Genomic DNA, 20,740 nt, shown 5'->3' with positions numbered 1-20,740 from the left:
CATACACAATTCTGCAGTGAAATGAAGATACACATGCAGCTCTTCCCTTTGCTCACATGCATCAGAGTCCAAAACATATATCTCATCATATCATAATCACAGCTCTGTTACATGCCTCAAAGTAATCCCCACATGTCCTCATATCACAGATACACCTTTACCAACGGGACGGGGGACAATGGATTAGCATTCATGACGCATTTCCCGTAAGTAACCAGTTGCAGCTTGTCTGCGGACTGGAGAAACGGATGATCCAACGAGCAGACAGAATTCGAGGATTACCACAACTCTCGGTCAACCGATCAAACGAGTTCCAGACAATGATTCTGAACCAGTTTTGTACCAGAAACTGAATTTGTGCTGCAGCAGAATTTTGGTGGCGTTTTCAAGACAGTTCACAGTGTCAATGTGGGCAGCCACAAACCATGACACACATTGTTGAGGACTGCAAAATGACTCAACTTCCTAGAGATCTTCATGCCTTTAATATTGCTGATAAGAACACTGTGGCTTGGCTTGATTGACTTGAATATGCCAAATAAATAAACCAAGGAGACCCAACCACTGCCTCCACCAGTAGGTATGACTAACACACTGACTGCACATGGAGTTCAAATAATTCCCATTGGCTACTGCCAGCTCCAAGGGACCAAAAAAAGATAGGTAGCAGGGGCTATGTTCCCCCCTGCCTTTTTTTGTCCTTTAATGGATGGTGTCCTGTGGGTGAGAGTAAATGGGCTGTGAAAGGAGATGAAGAGCTTATACCTTTCAGCAACTGTGGGGTTATCAGAGTAAAGGTATGTGTGTTAATGGGGCATATTGGGGGATTTCTTGGTTTTCAGAAGTCTGAATTTTGCCCAACTCAGTATTCTGCAAGGCGATAACATACCATCAAGGAACCTTAACTCTGCATTAACATAGTTGGGTTTTTTTGCCATTAAATAGAATATGTTTGTGTTTTTTCCTTGTGTGAATGTTTTAAAGGATTCAGATGCAATTGGAAGAAAGATACAGAGCAGACCAGATTTACACAGCTTAGAAAAAAACAAGCATCCATCTCACTTACTCTTATGGAGAATCAATTGATTTATGCACTATCAAAATCCAGAGAGAGTGAGTGTGAGCATGACACACACTGACTAGATCAGTTTGCAACTCCCCAGGTGAGGTCACCTGTGGGAACACTCAAAACAGAATATCCACCCTGTTTATATATCTTGAAAAGCTGCCCAGTAGCTTTTGCTGAGCAGGGGAAGGGCAGGGAACATGAGGGGGCTGGATATATGCTAGTCTGAGCATCAGTGCCAGGAGAACATGGGAGAGGGAGGGGGACACAGCTTCTGTCCATTTACTTCTCACTCTACAGAAACTATTTGATTTGTTGGGAGAGTTTGAGCCCAAGGAAGAATTGTTGAGTGGAAAGCAGCCAGGAAAAATCCAGTCCAGTTTATTTTCTAGAAACGGTGTGACACAACTACTCTATTGACCCACCTCCAATGCTTCCTCACAAGATTTATTGTAACTCATGAGCAAGTTTGACATATGAATCTTGGGGAAAAAAATTCCCATAAATAAAAGCACCAACTGAAAAGAGCAGCCAGCTTCCTCAATTCATTCAAACCTAGTAAAGTGGCAGCTCCTTCCCACTCCCCTTCACCTTGCACTTATTAAGGCCATTTACCCCAGATAGAGGCTTTAATAACAGGATCAGAGCAGCCATCTGAAAAATTTAACAGAATAGTTAAGGATAAACTTGATTCAGCTGCAATCTCCAGGGTTCCTGCAAATGGTCCAGCTGGCACCAAGTCCCCCTGACTCATTTGCTAGGACAAACTACACCAGTCTGATCTCAAATGGGAAGTTTTCAGTTTAACACTGCTAATGAGATGCTATGACAGCTGCTGAATACAAGCTCCCCATATCCCAGGCTTTGGTGTTCACCTGCCCCTCTCCATACATAACTAGCTGCCATTAAATCTCAGGCTCCCATGTGCACTGAAGGCAGCACATGTTCATTTTTTCAAAACGGGACAAGAAGAGCTAGGCTTGCATTTGTGGATTCATTTGGCTTAAATTCTCCTACCGTCTCACTTTTTCTAACTTTCAGATTTTCTACCTAGTTTTTGCATTTTTTTGCAAGATGCAAAAAAAGTACTCGAGTCACTTATTCTTAGTGATCAGCTTTAACCTTATCGAAGAAAAAGGGTCTTAGATCAATCTAAAGACAAGACAATACCTGCAGGAGTTTGTTGAATGCTAGGCTGCTCAATTCCATGGAAATGTGTTTCTCTTTCTTCTGGCAAATTCTTGGCTGTAGAAGGAAATGATACAATTGCCACAATGTTGGTTACAGAACCACTAGAAAATGTTTCAGTTCCCCATGATTAAGGACGGAGAAAGTTCTGGGATTTTTTTTTTTTTTTTTTTTTTTTTTTTAGTTGATGGCAGTGTCGTGGGTAAATGTTCAAATTTCACAGAATATGCATGGCTGCCAAGTCCCCACCCCCACCCTGAACTGTTGTGATTTTCCAACAGAGGGAGAGTGGGAATTTCCTTTTCTGTTTCCTCTCTGAGGCTGTGGCTAATTGTGGGCGGTTAGCGGGCCAGCCGTAACCTATGGAGTAGAGGGGACAACAGGATGTCTCACCAACAACCAAGGTGAGGAACAAGGGTGTGGAGTGAGAGCCAGATCAGCATGTGCAGATGAACCACATGGTGCCAGCCCAGCCCGGGGCAGAGATTGGAGCCTGGCTCATTCTGTCCTCAGCTCTGGCCCAGGTTGCCCCTGCTGCTTCCTCTCTGCCCTACTGTTGCCCTCACAGCCCTTGGGGAGACACCTCAGTGCTATCTGGAAAGGAGTGGAGACCGGAATCAATTCCCACACTGTAACCAGCACAGTATTCAGCACTGCCACCACTTAGAACACAGGCAGGTCGGTGTATATGTGTGTGTGTGGGGGGGGGGGATTGCCATGGTGTGAGGGGGCCCTGCCCCACCAAGGGGATAAGGGTGGTGGGATGGAGCCGCCTCAGTTCCTAGCCAGCTGGCACAGTGGTGTCTCCCTAGGGTTGCCAACTCTGATTGGATATATTCCAGGAGGTTTCATCACAATACATAATCTGTAATTAAAGATTAATCTTTAATTTCTGGAGACTCCAGGACAATCCTGAAGGGTTAGTAACCCTATGTCTCTCCTCCAGGCCTGCAGGGGCCACGGTGAAGTGGGCCAGGCCAGGGCTCCTAACTGCCATGTTGTCAGTGCTGACCCGCTCTCCCCGCTGGCCATACAGGAAGCAGCGGTTGGCAGCTGGCGCTGAGGGTGAAGCGAGCCAAGTCCTGATCCTTTGCCCAGGTAGGACTGGGCCGGACCAGATTCAACCATATGGTGCCATCTACACACAATTGGCTGTCTCTGCTCATCCAGGTGGCGTTCATCACCTTGTCCATTGTTGAGGACACCCACCTGCCCATCACACTCACCACTTCACTGCCTGCCTCTGGCATGGGACTGGCCCGCTAATGCCCCATGAGCAGCTGTAGCCTCAGTGGGGAGGTAGAAGCAGGGATACCCATCTCTGCTTCCTCACTGTTGGAGAACAAATCACAGTATTGGGCTAATTCTGGGATTTCTGTGCAGTCCACGGAATCATGATTTTCACAGTGCCCTACCCATGATCCAGCACAGTTCGTCAAATTGCCACATTGCACCTGATGAAAGCACATGGGAAATCTTTCAGAGATCTCTCACAGGGCTCATTTATAGCTGGAGACATCACTCTGGATGAATATAAATGGAGCTACTGAAATTCCTTGAGGTTCTTTTTGACTGGTCCTTTCGTCCTTGAGATATGCAAACTGTGACCATTTCAGCACAGCAGGAAACTGCCAACTCTACCGAATGCAAGGACCAGCTCATGTGTAGGACAGGGAGCTACCTTTTCACTTTTGGAGATGGAATTCAAATCCTCCACTTGTCCACATCAGACACAATTTAATCAGCAGACCTTGTTCAGGACAGGTTGTGGATTGCCTTGGCTAACTCGTAACACCAGAACAGGAAACTGAATGAAACTTACAGGCAGAACATTGAGACATAGGTATCTGCTCTATCCTTGTATTATTCCTGCAGGATGCTACCTCCATCTGGCAATGGTTCTGATAAATCATTCCATCTGATCCACACACTGGGTCCCCATCATAGCCACAGTCCCGGGAGCACATGCACTGCTCAAAATACTCATCTTCTAAACAGCCAAAAACATTGTTGCATGGCCCAGAGTGAACAAAACCTGAAATGCAAGCAGGAACATCAGAAGCAGAGGAAAGAGGATATTTGTATTGTTTTTTTCTTGTGCTTCCTAGACATGTTTTTTTTTTTCCTTTATAAAAATTCCCTGCAGCTTCTCAACAGGAGTTTATGAATTTACTGAAGCTGTGGGAATAGACTAGCCGCTCTGGAATAGCAGCAATGGCTGTAATACTTCAAGTCTGTATATGGTACAGCTCCCCCCCACACACACCAATTTGGGCATCACATGGGACAGAAAGAAATAGCTAGTCTTGGAAGAAGTTATTGTCATGGCAGACACATGAAACTACTCTGTCTTTCTACATAATTAACTTGTGGAACTCTCTGCCACAAGTTATTATTGAGGTCAAGAACTTAGGATAAAAAAATCGCAACATTTATATGAATGAATAATAGCAGCATCCACAATTAAGATAAAAGATTAAGAAAATTATAAGGGACATAAGGCTTCATTTTCAGTGCATAACCCAACCAATAACTGACAGAGATCGGGAGGAAACTTCCCTCATTAGGAGATTATTCCATAATTGTACATTACTTGTCCTTCTGGGGAAAAAAAAAAAGCAACATGTACTAGCTACTGATGGTGACAGAAGACCAAATTAAATGCATCATTGGTCTGATTCGCTGTAGTCATTTCTATGCTCATCACAGGCATTTAAAAACTACCCACTACTGAAGCCTCTAGACACTGAAATAAACCTCTTTTTAAAGCCCCACTCTCAGTTCTGAATTCCCAAGCTATACACCTTTTGGATTCCGCGTTCAGAGATTGCCAGCTCATCTTTGCTGCAACTTACCAACCCAATGATTGGCTGAGCTTTCCACCTCATTGCACGTTGGCCCATCACAGAGCTCCCGAGCCAGGGGGCTGTTTTCACTCACATTGTAGAAACGAGTTGCTTCAAAAGCTACAGAGCAGCAAGAATGACAAATTATAAACAAGCCATGCGGCTAGGGCTTTAGCATTAGCAAAATCCAAAGACAAACAGCACATACCTGGCTCATAGTAATCATACACTTTGATGGGGACAGGGGCAGTTTTCCCAACGATATACTCTCTGAAGGCTTGAAATTTTACACAGGTCATGCACTGGCTAGGAATCTGCACAAAGGGCATAAGCGTTTTAGTTTAACATGGTCTGCAGTTCTAAAAGTCAGTGGAGTAAGCCAGCTGCTTAATGCTATACAGTGTGCACCATTTAACTCAACTCTCACTGTGCTAGATACCTGCACTAACCAAGGTACCTTCCAATACCAAGCTGTTTACTGTGCTGAGACAAGTGTGGCATAAAAACATAGATCAATAAGATACAGGTCCAGCTGAGTCCTGTGTAGGGCACATCCTGCACTGGCGGCAGTGTGTCAGCGCCACAAACTCAGCCAGGCAGCTGAAACCCAAGCTGTGTTCTCTGGCTTGTGCATCAGCATCATCAATCAAACTGTTCTGCAAATGGAATTTAGTTAAAGATTCTGTTGCATATGAGCAAGGCAGAAAAGACACCAGCTCCCTCTCCCAGGTATGCACTGATTTGCAGGCCTGATCAAAGTCTGATTAAAGTTTGTACTGAGATCCTCATCTGCAAGGAGCTATCAAAGGCAAAGTATTTGTTATTTTATTTAAGCCTGATCCACTGATCATTTCTCTCTCCTTATCCTAACATAGAAAAATCATAAAATCATACACAAAGTCATTACCTCATCAAAATAAAAAAGGATTTTTCTTCCATCAACTTCATATCTTTTTAATCCAATTTGCTTGTTCATTAATAACTGGAAGGAAATGAAGCGGTTTATCATAAACTCATTTTATGGAAAATATTTTGCAGTCAACAGAAAAACAAAGCTTTCCAAAGTGCTTAGGAAACACCTGATTAGAACCTAAAGAAAACACAACTTCTCTCTGTTGGAAAATTACCTCGGAGGATGAGGTGCTGGTGGTCTAGCAATCAGGGTCACAGGTGCCTCCAGATAAACCAGGAGGAAATTAAGTTTGTGTTTTTCTGATGCGATCTGTCTATGGTGTGAAGTGTCCTGTGAGGTGCAACATGTTAAGGTGCAGCACTTGCTAGTTACTGGGGGCCATGCTTATCCCCACAGGAACTCATCTAATATTTCATCCATAATCTAACTGAGTAGCTCCTGGATTATTTTCAGTACCAAGGCTCAAGCAGGACCCCAGACACCCCAAAACACTTGCTAGAGTGCGGTCTCTTGTTTACACTCCCTCGGTCTGCCAGGGAATTATACTGATGGACCGCACTGGGTATTAAAGGCCCCCTCCCTCCATTGCTGCTGGCTCAAACAACTCAAAACATTCTTCTGCCAGGAAAATTAATCCTTACATTTGAAAAGAGCAGCCATCTGAAAGAGCCCTCGAGATAAGAAGGTCAGGCCAAGCCCCTACTATTCACCTTCTCTACCTCTGGAGCCACAGGGAATCGCAGTACACATTGTGCTAGCCAGGCACCTATGCTTATTCTGCACATGCTCATCAATTACTGTACTGTGATGATCTGCACACACTGGGGATTTCAGAGCAAGACCCACACCTGAAGTGCTGGCTCCCTGAAATCCACGTCATCTGGCGTTGTTCATCAGTGTCCTGAGAGCTGTTCTCCCTGTGCTGTGTGTGCAGCAGGATTACTACCCTTATGGAAAAGTTCAAGAGAATTTATCGGAAAATAACATGACTATTGAATGAATGAGCCATTCCACAGAAACAGATAACTATATCCCTACTACAGAATGCTATAGGATGCCTCAAAGGTCCATAGAAAGGGTCTTGCTCCCTGTTAAATTCTATAGGTGTAAACCATTTCTAATCAGATTCCTATTAAATCCACTGGAGTGATGTCCAGTGGATTAGAAGAAGTCTGGATGCTTGGGCTCTATTCCCAACTGTGCTCTGTGTGATTTTAGGCAACTCCCTTAACCTCTCTGTTGATCCATTTGTGATATGAGAACAATATTTTTCATACAACTCTTAAAATACTATTCCTAAAGTGCTTTGAGAACCCAGGATTAATGCCCAATGGAAAGGAGGGCAAGGCATTATTATTATTTGTTAAGAGATACAATGTGGGGCTACAAGCACATGCACTGTAATTCATCCAACCTGCTACTAATATTTGTAGCTGTGAATTTCTTTAGTGTGCTGCTCAGAGCTGTAAAACCCTGCACACAGCTTCCTGCTATTACTGTAACAAGAAAAGGAACATGTGTTTAAGTCCCACACAACATGGAAAGGGCCAATTTAATTTGTCCGTATAATTTTAGGGGCCTGGTGGTGGCTGTTATTACTCAGCCATGGATGGCTGCAGACAGCCCTTTTATGAGGGCTCAGTGAGACTGGCGCCACCGGGAAATGCTCTGCTCAGCTAAAGTTGCATTTTTTTGGTGAAGTTTGATATGCCAGCCTGTGGTGACCCCTGACCTTGTCGACACCCAGCACTATTAGGAGGATTTGTTGCTACACAGTAAGGGGGGCTGCCTCTTCATTAACCATCCCCATCCCCAGAGCTCCATGGGAATCCCCTCTGTGCACACTATTCCCTTGTGAGTGCAAACACCTAACAAGGAAACCTGATTTATAAAAACCCCTTGGACATGGTGGTAAGTGCATGGGGTGGGGGAAGAGAGTGGGAGCAGCAAGAAAACACAGAGATAGGAATGTCTTGGGTCTCTAATGACAAATAAAGTGGTCCAAACAAGAGGCACATTTGGGGCTATGTGTTAAAAAGAGCAGCCTCCTTTTGTAGGCACAATTTGCATGCACATTTTGTGTCACAATGAACTGCAAGTGCATATCTGTGCAATGCCTCCAAGTGCTACAGGTGTGAGAATTGAGATCTCCACCTACAGTTCATTTTTGTGGGTACAAATTGCACCTGCAGAAAGGGAGACTGGGCCACAGACCTTTGCAAATTGCTCCCTGAAGGAGTTATATCTTTTAGCTGCAAGACTCCTTTTATCTCCAGTGGGAATCACTCAGCTGCAGCCCAGAGAGGGCTGTGGGAATGGACTGCTCAGCACCTTCTCCCGTACAAACAACTTTTTCCCCGGACAGGGGTGCTGTCTGCAGAGTGTTTGGTTCACAGAACTTGCAGACTGGTTGAATTTGAATCAGCTCCTGGGCAGTAAGAGCTATGCAAATCGCAGTGCTGCTTCCAAAGGCAAGAGGATGGAGCTGCCCGGAGTTAAATCTCTCTCAGCACAGATGTTTCATGCTCTGGGTGCTTCACGGGTTCAATCTTCACATCAAGAAACAAGTGTAATCAACTCTCCCCCCGCCCCCCCAAGCAATAGGGAAAGAAAATTATCTGTTACTCTATGGAACCAGCATCTTAAAGGGCATACCCCTCCCTCCACCCCCAAACAACAATAGACCATTGGTGAACTGAGATCCTTTACTGCCTCCCCTTCCTAACAGAAACCCTGGGGGCACTGGGAACAGGGGAGATCAGATCTAGGGAAAGGGGAGATGGGAAAGGCCACCACAAACACATTTGTTTACAGGGAAGAAGCAAAGACAGACCTTTGTGCCCAGTGCTTGAGAAATGCCTGTTTGTGCCTAATGTGTTGGAGAGATCATTCAGCTGTGACAGGGGAGGGATATTAAACTCGCATACAATGCTTCCCATATATTAATGTATTTAACAATACATCCAGTGTGGGTCAGTCTTTGACCCCTTCTCTACTCCAGCTTGGAAATGTTCCCCATTTTGTTCTGTTCTGTTCTGTTTTGTCCCCCAGGATGCACGTCAGCATTTGGAAGGGCCTCGACATTGGCATGAGGGTGCTAAATGGGACACCCGAATCCCTGAGGTTCCACGTGTCTCAGATATTCTGTGGCAGATTTGTGGTGCAGTGCCCAAAGCTTGTTATGACCACCCACTGGAAGCCTAAGGCCTTTCTGACTCATCCATCATTAAAGTGCCTGGGTGCTGAACAGAACAGTTAGCATGTACGGGCCACTTCGCATGTGCCATGCACTGTGCGATTATTAACTAATTGCCAGAGTAGTCATTCCTGTGAGGCAAGTAAGTATTATCCTTATTTTACAGATGAAGGATATTGGGGCACAGAGAGAAGAAGTGACCGGCTAAGATCACACAGTGAATCCGTGGGGGAACTTTTATTAAAACTCAGGAGTTCCTGATTCCTAGATCAGTGGTTCTCAACCAGGGATCCAGGGCCCCCTGGCGGGGTGCAAACACTGGGCTAGCTTGATTATCACTTCAAAAGTTTTTTTTCTCTTAATTAATTGTCCTCTCAGAGGTGGTAAGACAACTCCCACCTGTTTATGCTCTCTGTATGTGTGTATATATATCTCCTCAATATATGTTCCATTCTATAAGCATCCGAAGAAGTGGGCTGTAGTCCACGAAAGCTTATGCTCTAATAAATTTGTTAGTCTCTAAGGTGCCACAAGTCCTCCTGTTCAGCTTTCAGGGAGTCCACCAAGCAGGGCCAGTGTTAGATTCGCTGGGGCCAGGGCAGAAAACTGAAGCCCCGCCACGCGGCACTGAAGTCTGGGGCCCTGAACTCTGCCACCTGGGTCTGAGGTCGAAGCCTGGGCAATTTAGCTTTGCGGGGCCCCCTGTGGTGTGCGGCCCTAGGCAACAGTCTTGCTTGCAACTCCCTAATGCTGGCTGTGGCTTTTATATGCAGAAAAAAGTTGTGGCACAGGCAGGCCGTGAAGTTTTTATAACTTGTTGGGGGAGTCTCAGAAAGAAAAAAGCTTGAGAACCCCTGTCCTAGATCATGGTACATCCACTCTGGCGTTAACCACACATCAAACTACTAGTAAAGCTGGCTTTATTCAGAATGAGTGAAATTCACCCTGAGCAGAGTGCCAGCATAAACCACTAAGTCTTGATGGTGTGAGTACTGAACAGGCCCTGTGCTGGGCCTCTGTTCAGGATTGGAATTGCTCCTACTTTAAAACTCTCGACCTATAGCTCTGTGCAGAACAAACCTCACTAATTCATTCCCTCCATGTACTAGAGAAACACTTGGCTGGCACAGCCATGAAATCAGTCTAATACCAGAACACAATTCTCTTGGCCAAAACCATTCTAGGATTAACTGACACATAAACCTTGCAGCCTCCAGAAAGTGTCAGCACCTGAAACCCCAAGAGGAAAATCCACCCCAGCGGCTCATTCCAATGTTCCTGTGCTGTAGGGAGGCGCAGGTTAGGCCAACACAGTGTGTCCTGGGTCCTGAGAGCTCCTACTGCTTCTTTAGCTGCATCAGGCCCTACCAGGAATATAAGGAGCCCCTGGGGTTGGCTTCTTAGCCCAATATGCCAGTGCTTTCTAGTGTTTCACTCCTTGCTTTTCCTGGACCTCTCTCAGACTCTTTTATACTATTTGCTTCGATTGCCCTTTTCAGTAACATATTCCAAAGATTTAGTCCCATTTGTGTAATGCAATTCTGTCCAACAGAGGAGCGCTCGCACTTCACTCCTAGTGTTTGATCCCCTCTCCAGTGTGAACAATTTATCGTTAGCAACAATCAGTCCCTTCCATTATTTTTGAAACCTCAGAGCCTCCTCTTCTGCAAAGAGAATAAGCCCAGCAACTCCCTTAGCCCTCACAGCTGGTATTCTCTCCATTGATCTGTATGTGCCCCCTTCAAAGTAATAGCCTCCTTCTTTCAGAACAGTATCATCTCACTTATTCGTCATCCATCCCTCTGGCTAACAGAGAGGAGGTCCTGACAGTGATTCCAACTGGGAATGTTACTATCTGCTCTAAAGCTGCCCTGCATCTCCTGTTCCTAAGCCAGTTTTCCACCCATATCCTTTTGCCTTTACTTATAGCACTTCCACAGGAAGTAATCCAAACGTAAACCAAGACCAGCATAGGCCCCTCAGTTATTTCCTCACTATCTTTCACACAGCAATATGGAAGACTCCTGTTGGTGATATTTCCTTATACTGATATGCAACCTCCCATTACCTATAGGCAACTTATGTACTACCCACACATCCTCTGCAGTCTGTGAAAAAGAAGCAGAAGAGAGGTTCAACATTACTATCTCTATAGCAAGGACTCTAAGGTTGCCTACAATTTGACCTGGGTTTTCCTGCACTTTCTACTCTGCTTTAGGCATTTATGATTGTTCCTCTTGTTGCAGGGGAAAGAGAGAATCCCAGACTCAGGAATTAGCTGGTAAGTGAAAGAAAACTTAATTTTCAAATGCATATATTTAAAACACAGCAGATTGGACATTCCAAGGGTGCACACACACTGTATCCTGCTACCCATATTTAAAAAACCTTTTCCGTTTTCTTTTAAAGTAAATGCTCCATGCATTACAGGCACATATATCTCCACAAAAACAAGTATACATGCTTCCCTAATACATAAAAGGTCAAATTCTATTCTCAGATACTAACAAACAATCTCACTGGCTTCAGTGACAGTTATGTGAGAGTATCTGAGGGCAAGTTTTGATTCAAACTGCAGCCCTCTGAAGATGCACATAATGGCTTCATCTTCACTGGGGGGGGGGAAGGTGCATTCTCAACTCAAATTAACTAACTTGAGGTACAATCCTAGTGAAGACAAGGCAGTTTGTAGTCTTCACGTGAGTTAGTAAGTCAGATTAAACTGCCTTGTCTTCAGTAGAATTGTACCTTGTTAGTTAACTTGAGTTATGAACACAGCTTTTTCTCCCCAAAGAAAAGACAAGGCCATTAAAGGAAGAGATCTGTTGTGTAGAGAAATTCCTGATTAGCTCTTTTGCTGTTTCTCAGAGATAGCATGTTAGTTTCTTTTCTCTCTTCAGATAGAGCATCACTAACAATTTTATTTATAATATCAAAAAGCAATGAAAACAGTGTAATGCTGCAACAAAGCCTAAAGTGAATCTGAAGATTGTAGTTCCTCCCTTCTAGAGGGCTGGCTGGGCAAGAGGCACATTCTGTCCACCTCAGTTTGGCTTGCAATAAACATGATGTTCTCCCAGAAAAAAAAATTCCAAGACACAGAGCCTCCAATGAAATCGAATCCAGATGTTGGAGATAATACAGCCCCTAAGAAGCCATAAACAGCTCCTGTTGGAGCACATTTTCACTTCAGCTTTTCCAAATGAGTCTCATTTAATTACCATGAGCCATGCACAGTAATAAAGGCTTATTTGGCTGAGTTAGGTAAATTTGTTAATCTTACTCAGAACATCTGTTTCCCCACTTCAGATAAATATTTTCTGACAAGTGAAATCTCCAACCCTCTGATTTTAATTATATCTCTTCTCACATAATATGGCATTTACCTCCGCAAGCGCCTCAAAGGGAATCCCCGCTAATGAAAGAGCCAAGGCCAACTCCTAAGCACATGGTCTGCACTCTGATCACAACATCTTACCTGCTCCAGGCTCTCAATATCTGCTCGGAAACCTGAGAACAAGGGCACCTCCAAGACAGCCATGTTTGACGATCCCGAATGCAGCCACCTTCCCAGGGGGGATAAAAAGAGAGAGAATAAAGTTAGGACCTGAGTTAAACCATACCTGGAGCAGTTGGGGATGAAGCAGACTTGAGTTTTATAAATGCTCCTTGTGACAGGCTGGACCCCACTTCTGGGATGCCACCTGATATGCTGGGGTTTAACTGAGCCTCCCCTGCGCAATCAGCCTGGGTTCCCTCTCCCTGCTGTGCTGAATTAGGCTCTCTTGTAGCACACACACAGGTAGGGCCACACCCTGCTGCAGACACAGACTTAACTCAGTTCTGTGTGAGAGGGCTCCCTCCCCCAGCACTCACGTGTCCACCCCTTTTGGGAGACAAATACAAAATACTACTGTCTTGCACTGAATATAAATATTTGTACAGCGCAAGCTCATAAAATTCACCCTCTTCCTCAATGTGAAGAGAGATGTGCATGACTTCTTGCCCCCCCCTTTAGAAATTACAGAAATTGGGTTTAATAATAAACAAAACAACTTTTATTAACTACAAAAGTGAAATTTAAGTGAATATAAGAGATAACAGACAGAACAAAGCAGATTACTGAGCAAATAAAACAAAGTACGCAAGCTAAGATCAATATACTTGAGAAACAGGTTATAAAATGTAATTCCTTACCCTAAATATTATTTTAGTCAGGTTGCAAAGTTTCTGTGGTTCAGAATTCCAGTTATATTTCTTTTCAGACTGGACCCCCTGTCTCAGTCTGGACTCCCCCTGCCACCTTCCCTTCAGGTGGCTTTAGCACTCTTCTTGGGCAAACAGGCCATGGAGAGGAGGAGTCCTGTTTGCCTTCCTCCCCATCCTTAAATAGGATTTACATAAGGCGGGAATCCTTTGTTTCCCAAACTTGACACACACACCCTTCCCTTCCAGTGGAAAATTACAAATAGTCCCAGGTAATGTTTAGTATCAGGTGACAAGACCACCTGACCTAGTAGCGTCACAGTTAATCCCCCCCCCCCCCCCCCCCGAGGAAGAGAGATTAGTATCTTCATGGTTTTGTTGTTCCTTCCTGATGGCTCATCAAATTTGATGGCCTGTCCTCTGGTGGGTGTCTTCCCAATACACCTCCAGTTGTAATTGTTACATAGTCCATATTCCTAACTTTAGATACAGACATGATACATGCATACAAATTGAATAATCACATCCCAGTAAATCATAGCCTTTCCAAGGATACCTTACAAGACCCATCTTTCATAAAGTATATCTCAGTTATGTTATATCCATATTATAAGCATATTTCCATAAAGAATATGGAGTGTAACGTCACACTCCTCTCTACTTTTGCTAGCCAAAAATTAAGTGCAGCCCATAGAGCACAAAGATGTGGGAAGGCAGGCAGAAGAGGACGAGGAGGAGAAGGATACAGTCTATCATGGGGCTGCTAGACTAATTTATTAATTATTGGACATCACTGGGCAAGTGCGCTGCTGACAGAGGGAAATGGCCCCTTGTGGGAGGAAATGCTTCTACTTCTCCCTCAAGTGACCTGCTGGGAATGGGTTAAGGCATAAGAAAGAGTAGTGCCTGGATTGGTGACCTTGGCACACATGTGCAACGTTTATTGCAAACAAGAAACAATGCAGAAAGGTAGCTCAGACATACAGCAGCTCTGCACAGACCCACTTTTGTGTATGGGGGGCATTCTAGGCACTAACAGGGCCTCTGAATCCCTCTCCCCAGCCCTGCACTTAGCTATCAGGGTAATGGGTAATTAAAAATACACAGACTCGCTTTAGATAATGCCCATGTCTTGTGACCCTGGACAAGATGGAAATTCAGCCACCTCTACATGGAATAACTCAGCCTGAGGGTCACCACTTGCAGAACTTCATGATACAATCCAAAGCTCTTATTGAGCGTCACAAACATAAACCGCAAGGCTCTGGGCTTTATCTGCGGCTCTGTAAATAAAAAAGCATGGCCATATCTTAAAGGAAATGCAGACACACTGGGCTCAATGTGATATACATGAAAAGTGCCTAAGGGCACATCTACACAGCAAAAAAAAAAACCCAAACCAAAACAAAAAAACAACCCTGCGGCAGCGAGTTCCAGAGCCCACATCAACTGACTTGGTCTTGCGTTATGGGGCTAAAAATAGCATTGTAGACACTCCCACTCGGGCTGGAGCCTGGTCTCTGAAACCAGCGAGGGGGGAGGGTCTATGTCCCCAGGCTCCAGTACAATCAGGAACATCTACACTGCTATTTTTACCCCTGTAGCGCAACCCCCATGAGCCAGAGTCAGCTGACCTAGGCTCTGAGACTTGCTGCTGTAGGTTTTTGTTTTGTTTTTTTTTGCTGTGTAGGCGTATCCTTAGAGAGTGAGCTCCCATGGTTAGAAAAGAACAGGTATGGCATGGACAGAGGCAGTGCCAGCTTCCCCACTGCCAAAGTGCTTTGCCCAGCAGAGGTGACAGGCTGGTTAACCCTCCATAGCCATTTAGTCCTTAGCTTCTCTGCTGTGTCTGCCAACGAGGATACTGATTAGTGCCAAGTGAGATGAGGACACATAAGACCCCAAATGGCCTTTCCCCGACATGGCCTTTGGGGCTGGAAGTGGTTAATTGGGGTTAAAGGAATTCATATCCCATTACCAGGTCCCAAGCCAGCCAATCCTGCTCGTCCAGAACTTTCTATAAACAGTTGGTTAGGAAACCTTGTTCCGAGGTGGAGACATGGTTGGCTACAATTCATTTGAAGGGAAGTGCTGAAGCCCAGTAAACCAAGGGGCTGAACTGAAACACTGAGCTACATCTTAAAGGTGTCTGCAGAGGGGAAAGCAAATGGGTGTGTTTTTTCCCTTTGCTTTTTATCATACGAATTTGGATCCTGTCTACTCTGGGGGACTCTATGGTGACTGGAGAACTGGGGACATATCATATCACAAACGAGCAAAAACTGCACACTGTGGAAGGGAAGATTTTTAGTCTAGTTAAAACTGGTATTTTGTAAACATCCAATTCATTCCAATGCCTAATTGACACCTAGAGAAGAGAGTGTCTTTGTTATTATGTAAAAAGCAACAGAGGGTCCTGTGGCACCTTTAAGACTAACAGATGTATTGCAGCATAAGCTTTCATGGGTGAATGCCCACTTCATCAGACACGGCTACCCCTCTGATGTTTGTTATTATGATTATTATTAATAATTATTTGTACTACTGTAGTGTCAAGGAGCCCGAGCCATGAACCAGGACTCTGCTGTGCTAGGCGCTGTACAAACACAGAAAAAAAGATGGTTCCTGCTCCAAAGAGCTTACAGTCAAACATCCTCACTTGTTCAAATAATGTGAGAGAGCTCACTATGCACATCATCCTCCGCAACATCAATGAGGCCTCCAGCAAAGCCAGGGAAAACAAAGCTTGTCATTCCTCATATTTCTATGGTAAAACACAAGCAGATGGAGGAGAATCCTTCCAATCCATTGTATGTTACAAAGAGGGCAGATGCTCATTGATTTCAATTCCTCACTGCATGGAAGCAGTGGCACTATTGCAACAAGAAGACTGGTGCAATTACGATTTAGACCCAGCTAACTCCTCAGAGAGAAAGTGGCATTTCCTGTTCCAGTAGAGCACTCTCTTTTCTCTAAATTCATATATTCATTCAGTCTCACCCCAAAAAGGAAATGTCCCAAGGATTCCATCTGAGCACTTGACTCCTCAAAATAAACAATTTTCCAGCTTGATTCCCATTGCTACCCTTATAAATGCCCCCCCCCCATTCAAGCTCTACAGAGGAAGTTAAAGAACATCTTTACTGGGAGACTAAGGGGCAGGGAAGATCTCATTTGCTTTTGTTTGTTGTCCAAGACTTCAATCTCCTCAGACTGGGCTTCCTTTCAAATTTCTGTCTTTGCTCCAGCAATTCCCATGGCAGAAGTTTCAGAAATGACAGCAGAAAGGTTGTGTTGATGCAAGGCAGCCTCCTTAGTTACAGATATCTTCAATGAACAGATGAAGAACCTTTCAAACTTGCCTCCCCACAAGATGCTCATGCAATAGCAGAGTCAGGGCCTGCCGACATTAAGTAACCACATGATGTAGCTACACTGGTGCAAACCCCTGACACAAATGTGCTGCATGAGTGCAAACAGGGCTGGCTCCAGGGTTTTGGTCGCCCCAAGGAGCCAAAAAAAAAAAAAAAGCTGCGATTGCGATCTGTGGCGGCAATTCGGTGGGAGCTCCTTCGCTCCGAGCGGGAGTGAGGGATCGACCACCGAATTGCCGCCAAATAGCTGGACATGCTGCCCCTCTCCGGAGTGGCCCCCCCAAGCACCTGCTTGCCAGGCTGGTGCCTGGAGCCGGCCCTGAGTGCAAAGCAGAGCTGGTACTGGAACCACTCTATCTGGTAAGATACTGGTGCAGTTACACAGAGACCAGTTAACTCAACAGGCCTGAGAAATGCCCCCTTCTTCCACTGATCATAAACCCACAGCTCCCAGTACCAGGAGGGCAAAGCAGCAGGTGAAAACCTCTGAGCCAGGGAGAGTTTGCTAAAGAACCTGGACAGGCTCTTGTGGTTACACAGAACTGGCCAGACAATTTTCAGGGTCCCCAGCAAAATGGGGCAGTGGAGGTGCCTGAGACTCAGACATTGCTGCTAGAGGGAGGCATAAAGCTGGCTTGTGAAATGCAAGTCTATGTGGGGGCCAGACCTGGGGATCTCATGGGTCCTTGGCATTCATTAACATCATGACTGCCAGCAACATAGCATAAGAGCCAGAAAGAAGGGTTTGGTGAGTTTAGAGACGACAGAGTCCTATCTTTGTTTGGAGTCACTCTGACAGATTGTTTTCAGGACTGTATCCAATATCTGTGTTTAACTCTTTGGCAGGGAGGAGGTGGCAGCAGACAGGGAAGCACAGACATTCCCATTGCTATGATGAGGCACTGAGTGACTGTGCTGCTGCTGCTGAGATTTAGGGCATCCAGACCAGAGAATTCTTTAACCGCTAGAACCCCAGCACCTGGCATATCGGAAATGGAAATGCAAGAGGGTTATGAAGATTTGGGGAATTTTCAGTTTTATCTGCTGGACACTTTGACATTTGTAAATGCCTCCTCACTCTCGCTCTGGGCTTCCCTTCCCGTCAGTCTGCCCTACCACAAACCTCCTTGAAACCAAAGCAATCTGTTGACAAAAGGGGCAGGATTTCAAGCTGGGGGTGAAAGTCTGGTGGATTCAGCACAGGAAAGAGTCAGGAGAGCAAGGTTCTATTTCCTGTCCCTGCAACTCACTCATTGTAACACTACAGGCAAGCCTCTTCCCCATGCCTCAGTTTCCCAATCGATAAAATGGGGATAAGGCTGCTGACAGCCTGTACAAAACATTTTGAGTTCTACGGCTGAAAACCCAGTGTGTGTTGGTATCACTCCAGACATTTTTTCTAACTAATTTCTAACATTCTTTAATAAGAAACAAGCAGATAAATAGTCGGTTCTGGGGAACCATGTCAACCAAATAATCTCACAGACTGCACTGTTACCATAGTGACTACAGAGCCATACCAGCAATCGGATTCCAAACTGATACCATGGCAACCAGCATCCTTTGTTAGAGTTTCTGTATCCAAAACTGAACAGACTAGCCTGAGCAACTCAAATAAACATTAAATTAGAGTCAAGTCAATAATATTTATAGAACCATGGCCATGTTTCATGTAGAATTACCTAACTGGGATTACCTAACTCCTTTAGGTTTCTAAGGAATCTTTCATTAATACAGCCGTGGAAAATGTTCTGGAACTTTTTCTTTTGCACCTGATGTAATGAGATGGTTTAGTCTGTTTTCTTCAGGTTTTGTAAGAGACAATAATAAATATATAAAGGCTTAATCAGAGCCAGTAGTCTCCAAGTGTCACCTCCTTTCTATACAACAATTGATAAATTCTTTGTGCATGTTTTTCCTCCTCTCAAAAAGTGCTTCAAGACTAAAAACATCAAAGCCAGCAACCAAGCACTCATGGGTAACCATACAATATCAAGGAGGTATGCACAGCCCAGCTCTCATGGGCGTACTGCAAGAACACACCAATGTGCACATTCCAGGGAGGCAAAGTAGTTTAAGTAAGAAAACACCTCAGTTTCAAAGGGGTAGAGTGAGAGAAAAGGCAAAAAATAAAAATAAAATCAGATTAAAAATGTCTTAATCATCTGTCCTACTGAATCAGTTTAAATTATTGATGGAACCATTCCAATAATAAACACTCCCTGCCTATCTTTATTTGCAACTCTTAACATTTGGTATTTATTCATGAGTGCCTCAGACACAAACTATCTTACCTTTTATTCTGGCTTCAACACCTGAGCAATTCAAGTGAGTCTACTAGGACAAATAAAACGTGAATTGTTCTGTCTTACTTGATCTTAGACAAGGACAACACAGCAAGAACAGTATAACAGTATGTATCCCACAAAAACACATTATAAACCCCCATAGATGTAGGGACGGGATGCAATTCTCACTAGAAGAATATCTGGGAGTGGGTTGCAATGAAAGGACTAGTGGAAAGATCTCCTGGTAACAAGCCTAGCCTACCTGTACAGAGAGCCATGTTGAAGGAAATAAAGGGATTTCACTACCTAGTGCACGTCTCCAGGATCACTTTGTATTCCTGGTGATCTTGATCAGAAGCTGGGTCATCATCATCCACCAGTGTCCGTTCTCTGTGGGAGGCTTCTGAGCGATTCTCATCTGGAGAGAGGGGCCGTAGAGGGTGCTGAGTTTGCCGATGACACTCTGATTTGGGCTCTTTCAGGTTAACCAGAAGCTGGAAAGCTGGTTTAGCAACAGGGTCAGGCACATTGTAAGTGACATCAATCTGCAGCAAAGAGGGGGAAAAATCAGGTCTGGTTTTAGTGCCATTGACTGTGAAGCAATAAAAGCATCGTTTAGACCCTGCAGCATCACCCGACTCTTCCAGAGAGACGATAGCAGAGACCAGACTCTCATACATTTTGTGGGGGACCTTGAACAATTTACTTGTAACATCCTGCATCAGTAACATCACTGCTCACACTGACATTCCAACTGCCAAACCTACACTAATGTCTACAGATGGGAGATTTTACCAAAGAGTATTTCTTATCATCTCTTATATTGGAATTGGAAAAGTTTCAGAAAAGGGCAACAAACAGGATTAGGGGTATGGAACGGCTTCCATATGAGGAGAGATTAATAAGACTGGACTTTTCAGCTTGGAAAAGAGACGACTAAGGGGGGGATATGATAGAGGTCTATAAAATCATAACTGGTGTGGAGAAAGTAAATAAGGAAGTGTTATTTACTCCTTCTCATAACACAAGAACTAGGGGTCACCAAATGAAATGAATAGGCAGCAGGTTTAAAACAAACAAAAGGAAGTATTTCTTCACAGAACACACAGTCCTGTGGAACTCCTTGCCAGAGGATGTTGTGAAGGTCAAGATTATAACAGGGTTCAAAAAAGAACTAGATAAATTCATGGAGGATTGGTCCATCAATGGCTATTAGCCAGAATGGGCAGGGATGCTGTCTCTAGCCTCTGTTTGCCAGAAGCTGGGAATGGGCGACAGGGGATGGGTCACTTGATGATTACCTGTTCTGTTCACTCCCTCTGGGGCACCTGGCATTGGCCACTGTCAGAAGACAGGATACTGGCTAGATGGATCTGGCTAGTATGGCTGTTCTTATGTTCTTATAAAACTATCCCACAGCTTGACATCTCCCTATCAGGAAGCATTCCCTGACATTCAGCCTAAATATTCACTTTCAAATGTCATCTCAGTCACTTCTAGTCACACCCTCATGTACCACCCTCCTTGAGACATTAGAAACAGACATAGCAACAGCTTAGAGAGGATTATTTGTTGGCTCTCCATGCCAATTCATCACTGGGGGAAGAGGTTGGAAAGAAATGAATGTTTAATGACTGTCTTGTCTGTTTAAATGTAACCTTCT

The 20,740-nt window shown here is 44.5% G+C and overlaps 1 protein-coding gene across 3 annotated transcripts in view; it reads right to left on the bottom strand.

Moving 5' to 3' along the window:
- CPAMD8 (C3 and PZP like alpha-2-macroglobulin domain containing 8) overlaps positions 1-20,740 on the bottom strand; it is a 94,042-nt gene that overhangs the window by 12,960 nt on the left and 60,342 nt on the right. For 2 of the 3 annotated variants that reach the window (XM_005279029.5, XM_005279030.5), the window contains exons 35-41: positions 19,384-19,622; positions 12,688-12,775; positions 6,008-6,082; positions 5,309-5,414; positions 5,110-5,220; positions 4,077-4,289; positions 2,237-2,311 (exon numbers count right to left, since the gene is read on the bottom strand). In XM_005279029.5, coding sequence (XP_005279086.2) covers positions 2,237-2,311; positions 4,077-4,289; positions 5,110-5,220; positions 5,309-5,414; positions 6,008-6,082; positions 12,688-12,775; positions 19,384-19,622 — 907 coding nt within the window. The remainder of the gene's footprint in view (positions 1-2,236; positions 2,312-4,076; positions 4,290-5,109; positions 5,221-5,308; positions 5,415-6,007; positions 6,083-12,687; positions 12,776-19,383; positions 19,623-20,740) is intronic. The other variant, XM_065578362.1, reaches the window with a different exon arrangement.

This window comes from Chrysemys picta, chromosome 25 (assembly GCF_011386835.1).
Source record: "Chrysemys picta bellii isolate R12L10 chromosome 25, ASM1138683v2, whole genome shotgun sequence".
Taxonomy (NCBI): Eukaryota; Metazoa; Chordata; order Testudines; family Emydidae; genus Chrysemys; species Chrysemys picta.
Note: the sequence above shows the minus strand (reverse complement) of the source record. Positions and strands in the feature narration are given on the sequence as shown.